Here is an 8,883-nt window from a genome sequence, read left to right on the forward strand (position 1 = left end):
ATATTTTGTCAATTTGGTTTTAATTTAACACATTAACCCACAACATTCACATATTCTACTAATTTAACCTTAAATTAACAAATTTAGCCAGCAACATTTACATATAATATATATCAATCAAAATTATGTACGTGACAATTGTTATTAGTTGCTCACTTTTGAAATTTATAAGGATTAAATGGCTCCAATTTTTTGAGAGGGACCAAATTACTTAATATCGAAATGAAAAGGGATTGAAGAGGTGTTTTTACCTAGAAATCTCAACCTTCAAAACACTTCATACTTTATTAGTTTCTATTATATGCTTTTTTTTCTATATTTAAAAAAAAAAAAACTTTGATTAGTTTTCAAGCCTCAAATCTATGAAAAAAAGTTGAAAAAAATAACAATAAAGACGACAAAGACAAGCAGTTCAAATTACACGAAGAAAACGGAGAATCAGAGCTTACTATTCTACATATATGACCCCCACCCCTACCCTCACCAACGCTTTCAATTTTACTATTTTGCATTTTTATTCCCTCTTCTCTTTCTTACCAAAGAAAAAAAAATTCTTTTTTTTTCTTCGGTAAAGAAAAGTATTTTATTTAATTTTCTGGGGTTTTTGATTCATACCCATTTCAGGTTTTCCATCGACTTGCAATAAAGGTTTGTTCTTTTTTCAGATCCATTCATATTTGATCGTTTTTTTTTCTTTTGTTTTATGTTTTGGGATTGTTTTTCTATAGCATCGACGTTGATATTTTATGCAAATTTTGCACTCGTTCTCTTTTCTGGGGTTGAACCCTCTTACTGTTTTCTGGGGTTATTTTGATGTTGTAGGTTCCAATTAGATGCTTATTAGGCTTGGTAATGAAGATCTTCAGTTTGGTTTTATTTGTAATATGAAATTGATAGTAGGGGGTAAAAAGTAAAAACTTGGAAGAGGGGATCTTGATTTGGGATTCTATTGCTTTGTGGCAATTGTTTTGTGTGTTTAAGCATGCTTGCTAATTTTTTTTTTTTTCCCTCTTGCACAAATTTTGAATTTTGCTTTATGTTAATTAGGACCTTGAGGAATTAACCAAGCATATGATTTTACTCTTTTGATGCGTGAAGATGGATTACAAAGTGCAAGTCGGAGTCCAATCCCACCTTGAAGTACGTTATTATTGATATTTATTTCAATGTATAACCTTCTTTTGGTTGATGAATATGCATTTGGAGTTGCTAAGTGTATCTAGAGCTTGCATTTCTAACATTTTAATGCTAATTGTAGCAGATGGGACCACTAGATGATAGGACAATGGAAGATCTCGATGACGAGTGCCTCTTTCCCTCTGAAATGGATGCTCAAAAGACACAATCTGTTGATCCAAATCAACATATTTCAGTTTCTGGTAGTTTGCCTTTCAATGGCAATAAAATGACAAGGAATGGTGTTTATAAAAGCATAAAGACCGTAGTTTTCTCGAATAAGCTTAACTTGCTCATGCCTTTTGGTCCTCTAGCAATCCTGGTTCATAAAATGACTGATAGTAATGTGAGTTTTAGCTTTGATGTCCTTTTTTTTGCTTGGTTTTCTTCCCAACATAAGTTGTTTAAATGGTGAGGTGGATTGCAGGGGTGGGTCTTCTTTCTAAGCTTACTCGGTATAACACCTTTGGCTGAGCGTTTGGGTTATGCTACCGAGTAAGGATTCATGTTCTTCATTGAAATTTAGTATTTTGATGCTAGCAGTTGTTATATTGGCTCCTAACATTACCTTTTCATTTGATCGAATTTAGGCAGTTGGCTTTTTTCACTGGACCTACAGTTGGTGGTCTTCTAAATGCTACATTTGGGAATGCAACTGAACTGATTATTTCAATTTATGCACTGAAAAGTGGAATGAAACGAGTTGTTCAGTTGTCATTGTTGGGCTCGATTTTGTCAAACATGCTGCTTGTTCTTGGATGTGCATTCTTTTGTGGTGGGCTTGCATATCATGGAAAGGAGCAGGTCTTTAGCAAGGTAAAAGTATTACTATGTTGTTTGATTTATATTTCTGCTATTTTCCTGTTTTCAAATCGCTCTAAACTGAAGTAAACTTACATTCAGGCCACAGCCGTTGTCAATTCCGGACTGCTGCTGATGGCAGTCATGGGCCTACTCTTTCCAGCAGTCCTCCATTACACACACACTGAACGGCATGCTGGGAAGTCAGAGTTGGCTCTTTCAAGATTTAGCAGTTGTGTTATGCTTTTAGCTTACGCTGCCTATCTTGTTTTCCAGTTGAAAAGTCAAACAGATCACTATGTCCCCCTTGGCGAGGTTGGTTACCATTATTTATTAGTATCTTTTGAATATAATAGGCACTTGCCTTGTTATTTTGTTTCCGAGTATTTTGTGTAGAATGCTTAGTGTTGTGGCAAATGGTGTAACATCAGGAAGTAAACCAGAATGGGGAGAACTTAGATAACAATGATGATGATGAAGATGAAGCTCCAGAGATCTCCAAATGGGAATCAATAATTTGGCTCTTAATCATGACGGTTTGGATCTCTATCCTGTCGGACTATTTGGTGGATACCATTGAGGTAACATTTGGTTTTTGATCATATGCATCTTCTTTATGTCATGTTTAGGAGCAATATGGTTGGTAGGATGGTTCTAAAAGAGAGAACGGATTTTTCTTAGATTTGGTCCATTTGGCACATACTTTAGGGGTCCACACTGTCTCGTGTTATCAGCAAGGATATTAGTTAGCACTTAGTAGGGTTTTAACATTGATTTGCCTTTTGTTCTTCTCTTAGGGGGCATCTGATGCGTGGGATGTGCCGATTGCTTTTATTAGTGTTATATTGCTCCCTATAATTGGGAATGCTGCTGAGCATGCAAGCGCTATCATGTTTGCCATGAAAGATAAGCTCGTAAGTGATTCTCTGATTTCCATTTCAGAAATTCCTTTACATTTTGTTAATCAATGAATTTATCTGCAGGACATATCCTTGGGAGTGGCCATAGGGTCATCAACTCAGATTTCTATGTTTGGGGTAGGTTTTGTGCATTGGATGCACCCGTTTTCTATTGATGTTACTCCATTATGTCATATACTTCCGAATGTTGGGCGGTTTTACTTTTGGTTTTATTCTTCGATTGCCATGGCACCAAGTAATGAATTAATATGTGTCTCTTAGTTAGAGGTGGCTCATTTTGCCAATTATTTAGCATTTCTCCGGTAAAAGTACCATGGATGCCCTTGTATTGAGAGTCAAATTATATTGTTCCCCATTTACTCTAAAATTGGGCAAAGTAGTTCCTGTACATTAGATCAAAGAACAAACTAGTCCTCTTTGTTAAAACTTTCATTCACTTCTATTGTTAAAAACTAGTGTGGTTGATAGAATAACTAGACAGTTACACATGGCGTGCGATGTGTGCATCATGTTGACGTACGTGTGCATCATGCTGACATACAATGACCAGTTTTTAACAGTAGAAATGAATGAAATTTTTAACAGAAGAACTAGTTGCTCTTTGATCTAACATACAAGGACTAATTTGCCTATATTTTTAGTGGAGGGGGCAAAATGCAATCTAACTTCTAGTACAAGGGCCTTTATGGTACTTTATCACATTTCTCCACTCTTTTTACATTACATGTGATGATGTGTAAAGCATAAACAGTGTTAAAGACCTGGAGAATTTTTACTTGAACTTCGGAGCTGAAACTAGGTTTTATGTATTCGTATTACTAATATGCTGCTTCTTTTTTGCCTTGGTCTTCTAACTTTGTATTCTTTTTAAATCTACAGATACCTTTTTGTGTGGTTATTGGGTGGATGATGGGGCAAGAAATGGACTTAAACTTCCAACTTTTCGAGACAGCAACTCTGTTCATTACCGTTATAGTCGTAGCCTTTTTTCTGCAGGTTAGTTGTATATCGAGAACTTCATCCTTGAGTTCAAGTAATCGTTATTAATATCCAGAACTGAAGTTGACTTGGTTTTCCATTATTTTTAACGCAGGAAGGGACGTCTAACTACTTCAAAGGACTAATGCTTATACTTTGCTATCTAATAGTCGCTGCGAGTTTCTTCGTACATGAAGATCCTCCTACAGATGGTCAGTTCATCCGTTCCTTTCTTCGAATGTCTCATTCGGTTCAGTTTTCTCGTAAATGGTTGGTAATGTAATTGGTTTGATGTTACAGATCAAAGTAAGCAACCGGGAACGTGATGAACGACACAGTTGAATCGAGATATGGAATTCGGAGCCTTTGAAAGATGCAAGAGGCAAGAAGCAAGAACCCGTGGTGATTTGAAACAAGTTTGTCCCACATGGTGTAAATAGTACTGTTGACAGGCAGAGATATTCCATTTTTTGTTTCCAGAGCTAAATTTAAGTGCTCAATCTTTTTATTTAGGATTAAAACTATGTATTATTAATACTTTTGATTTTTGTGACTAATCAAGATTCACAAATTATTGTGTGGATATGATTACAGGTTTGGTGATAACGTGAAGAACACATATTTGGGAGTAAATTTAGATAAATAAATTCAAATATAATTGCTATAAATGAAACATATAAAAAAACATTTTGTTATTTATATTTACCCTCATGGATTCTCAGCATAGCATGTTATTAATGGTAGGGTTCAGTATTTTGATTGAAAAATTAGATTAATGTTTGTAAAACAAATTTAAGTACCAAGTTTTGGTGGTATGGATTTCATTTGGTACATATATTTATCTATATAATTTTATAAAATATATATATATATATTTTTGAAAAGTTAGGCTATTTTCATCTTTTATCAATTGAGCTCGTGTTCGGTTTGTGATACTAACTTAATCAAGTACTTATCTTTATAATAAGTATTGATACAATTTACTTTGCAACGGTATTCTCATCTTTTCTCAACCGAGTTGATACTTGGTTAACGATAACACCAACTCAACACTAACAAGGTCAAGTGTTTTATAATAAGTATAAATGTTACAATTATAAAAATATGTTGAGTGGTAAATGTATTGAATTTTTTTTTAATTTGAGTTTTGAATTTTTAAATTAAATCGGATTAAATCATGTCTTTTAGCTCAAGCTTGAAAAGTTGACACATTTATATATATATATTATATAAGGGTCAACTATAAGATGAGTACAAGTAATCGACTAAAATAACTTTTCAAAATATTTAACTTCAAAATATATTTAATATTTTGATATATATATTATTCCATATTTAAAATTTAAAATTTTATTTTTAAATATTTATTTAATAATGATCTATATATATTGAAACACGTTATAAAGATACAATTAAAATTTTAAAATAAATTTTTTAAATAATCATGGTTTATATATATTAAAGCACGACTTTCAAATATATGTATACTAGTTCTTTTACTCGTGCGATGTATCATGGGCCAAGACTTTGCCTTAGATTTCGATCTTAGGTTAGCCTTCGATTCTCGCTCAGAAGAGGGTTTGACTCATTAACCTTGACAATTAGACTTCGATCCTTGCTTGAGGGAGGCTTTGGCACCTTTAACCTTGACAATAAACGAAAAGGGAACTTAGATAGCACAAGAGAATATTGGGAGAATGTGAAAGTATTCTTCTTAATTGTCAAAACTAGCATGTAGAAGTATTCTTATTAACTCTCAAAGCTAGCACTAGCTTGTACAAATGAGGGAGGGGAGTCTTTCCTTATATAGGCAAGCCAACTAGCTTGTTAAATACTATACATAGATAAAGAGTTCTAGAGCTTAAGGAATATTTTATGCAGTTTTACAAGGATCCAATCCTTTCTTTGGACTTTTAGAATCTTTGGGGACACTCTGAAAATCTCTCAACTCGATTTTGTCGTGCTCGCCTTGTCACATCCCGAAATAAATAGGGTTAATTGAAATGATTAAACAAGAAATGAGTCTTAAGCTTGATGGTTAAGTGTTAGTTATCCTTTTTAGAGAGCCTAGTTTCGAGCCGCGCCCCTATTATTCATTTTTCCAAATATCGACAAGGCTTTGGGTAAATTGCCATTATCGCCCCTAGGGTTTTTAAACCCTAGTATACAATCTAATCTTAATTGCATTCAGCCCTCTTTCATTACACCTTTGCAAGTTCTAATAGAATTAGTTTTTCTCTTCTTTTTCCTCTTTTTCTCTCTTATTCTTACACCCTATTTCCTTCTTTGTGCTATTAATTATTTTCTTTCCCCTATTGAAATGTTCCCCTTTCGTTGATTTCTACCAGAATTTAGATTAATGTTAGTAGCATCCATTACTTTTTCCAAGAATCGGTAAGGTGACATCATGGCATCATGAAGCACGATGTCGCAATATCATGATGAACAGGGGTGACGTCCCAACGAGGAGAATCGTCATGTCACGATGACACGTACAAATCATGAAACTGACGTCATTTTGATGCAACAGAAGGTTTCCGAAGCTACCCCATCCCCATCAGAGACCCCTACATCTCAACTTTAAGATTATAAGTTAGCCTGAGACAAAAAAATCCAGGAGATCAAACTACCACAAAAATATTGTGAAGGAAATCTAGTGGCATATGCTCTAAGTGTTGCGAAGAGCATCGATTCAGCTGATCCTTTGAATTATTCAGAGGTAGTTCAGGCTTCTGATTCTAGCAAGTGGCTCGTTGCTATGGAAGAGGAGATGGAATCTCTTAATAAGAACGAGACTTGGCAATTTGTTAAACCACCCATCGAAAAGAAAATAGTTGGTTGCAAGTGGGTGTTCAAAAAGAATAAAGGATTGGGTCAAGGTGACATGAAATATAAGGCGAGGTTGGTCGAAAAGGGCTACAATCAAGTGGAGGGAGTTGATTTACATGATGTGTTCTCTCCTGTTGTGAAGCATATGCCCATTCGGACGCTGTTAGCTCTTGTTGCATTACACAATCTCGAATTAGAGCGGTTAGATGTGAAAACTGCATTCTTTCATGGCGACTTAGAAAGACATTTACATACAGCAACCTGAAGGCTTTAGGATCGAAGGCAAGGAAGATCATGTATACATTCTACAAAAATCTTTGTATGGCCTAAAGCAGTCTCTTCGGCAATGGTACAAGAAGTTCAATTCTTTCATGTTAAGTATTGGTTTCGTTTGGAGTAAGTACGACAATTATGTGTATCTACAACGATTAGATGATAGATCATTTATTTATTTTTTCCTTTATGTTGATGATATATTAATTGCAGTCATCCTCCATCAGAAATAAACCGAATTAAAACTATGCTTAACTCTAAATTCGAGATGAAGGATCTTGCTGTAGCTAAGAAAATTTTAGGGATGAAAATTTTGAGAGATAGACACTCTGGGAAACTATTTTTGTCAAAACAGAAATACATCGAAAGAATTCTCGAGTGGTTTGGTATGCAAGATTCTAAACCAGATAGTATTCCTTTAGCTGCACACTTCAGACTTTCGGCTTCAGAATCACCACAAATTGAAGATAAAGAAAGGTACATATCCTCGGTTCCTTATTCTAGTGTAGTCAGAAGTCTAATGTATGCAATGTTTTGCACTCATCTCGATATTTCACATGCAGTTAGTGTAGTAAGTAGATAAATGGCCAAACCCGAGTAATTACATTGACCAACTGTTAAGTCGATTCTTAGATATTTGAGGGGGTTATCCAATACTTGTTTGGAATTTGAAAGATGTTCAAAGGATCTAGTCGACTATGTAGACTCTAATTATGAGGGAGACTTAGAAAAAAGAAGATCTCTCATTGGTTATTTGTTCGCTTTTAGCAATTGCACTATTAGCTGAAAAGACACCTTACAGGCCACTGTGATATTATCAACTACAGAGGCGGAATATATGACCATCATAGAGGCTATGAAAGAGGTCATTTGGTTGAGAGGTCTATTTGGGGGGTTGGTTGATAAAAACAAGACTATTGTATATTGCAATAGTCAAAGTTTCATACATCTCACTAAATATCAGATGCATCACGAAAGAACAAAGCACATAGATATTCGGTACCACTTTTTTCAAGAGGTGATCGCTCAAGGAGATGTTCAAATTCGCAAATCGACACAGAAAACAATCCAGCCGATATGATGACAAAAAGCCTCCCAATTTCCAAGTTCAAGCATTGCTTAGACTTGGTAAGTATCCAACAAAGATAAAGTTAGGCCCATAACAGGGCACGACAGAGAAGGCGTTTCGAAAATAGGAGTCAAGGTGGAGATTTGTGGAGTGTGTCTCGCATTTCAAACAAAACAGGGTTGACGTCGGGATGAGGAAGAGCCAGCGGCACGACAATGACATCTCGACAATAAGAATCGCCTCGTCTTGACGACGCGAAGAATGATGTCCCGACGAGGTAATATGCCACGTCATGACGTGGCGACATGTACTCAACTTAAATCAGGCTTCTTAAATAGGGCTTTTAGCAGCCCTAGAGTTTTTGATTCAACAACATAATTAAGAGAGAGTGTTGTGGGAATTTCAGGAAGACTTTGTATTTTTTTGGGTTCGGGTTTGTTTGTTTTTCCATCTTGTACTCCTCTTCGGTTTTTGTCGTTTTAGTGAAGTTTTCTTTACCCGTGGTTCTTTTCTCCTCATTGAAGGGTTTTTCCACGTAAATATTTGTGTCCAATTTTCTCATTTTTCGTTCTTGCTCGTTGCATAATTCGGGTTTACTCCAACATATACAATCTTAGGACTAAGAAAGACAGCAAGTTGATAGTTATGCTAATAGGAAATAAATTATTTAAAGAAGTTGAATAATATCGAGTAGTCTAATAATTTAAAATATATGTATGTAAATATTTATTTTTTTTATCAAACTAATTTTTTTTATTTCAAAGGATGAGAGGTTAATATATAATATAAAAATTATAATATAAAATAACATTTAATTTTGAGATAATGAAACATGGT

The 8,883-nt window shown here is 34.8% G+C and overlaps 1 protein-coding gene across 4 annotated transcripts; it reads left to right on the forward strand.

The window, feature by feature from the left end:
- The first annotated feature begins 331 nt into the window (after positions 1-331).
- LOC105768620 (vacuolar cation/proton exchanger 5) lies at positions 332-4,460 on the forward strand. Of its 4 annotated transcripts, none has more exons than XM_012588658.2 (12): positions 332-648; positions 1,048-1,140; positions 1,259-1,522; positions 1,604-1,671; positions 1,767-1,992; positions 2,080-2,292; positions 2,409-2,558; positions 2,775-2,891; positions 2,961-3,014; positions 3,777-3,893; positions 3,991-4,087; positions 4,176-4,460. In XM_012588658.2, exons 2-12 carry the CDS (start codon positions 1,099-1,101, stop codon positions 4,199-4,201), a joined length of 1,374 nt encoding a protein of 457 aa, XP_012444112.1. In that variant the 5' UTR covers positions 332-648; positions 1,048-1,098; the 3' UTR covers positions 4,202-4,460. The 4 variants fall into 4 exon arrangements, with proteins under 4 accessions (XP_012444112.1, XP_052486639.1, XP_012444113.1 ...); XM_052630679.1 differs by having other exon boundaries at positions 1,099-1,140; XM_012588659.2 differs by having other exon boundaries at positions 333-648; positions 1,262-1,522.
- The last annotated feature ends 4,423 nt before the right edge of the window (positions 4,461-8,883 follow it).

The sequence above is a fragment of the Gossypium raimondii genome, chromosome 5 (assembly GCF_025698545.1).
Source record: "Gossypium raimondii isolate GPD5lz chromosome 5, ASM2569854v1, whole genome shotgun sequence".
Taxonomy (NCBI): Eukaryota; Viridiplantae; Streptophyta; class Magnoliopsida; order Malvales; family Malvaceae; genus Gossypium; species Gossypium raimondii.

Bases quoted from the DNA above. Each gene is read 5' to 3' on its own strand.
- LOC105768620 (XM_012588658.2), top strand. From the start codon at position 1,099: ATGGATTACAAAGTGCAAGTCGGAGTCCAATCCCACCTTGAA. The intron at 1,672-1,766 runs GTAAGGATTCAT...GATCGAATTTAG, and splicing joins CGTTTGGGTTATGCTACCGA to GCAGTTGGCTTTTTTCACTG. The intron at 2,892-2,960 runs GTAAGTGATTCT...ATTTATCTGCAG, and splicing joins TTGCCATGAAAGATAAGCTC to GACATATCCTTGGGAGTGGC.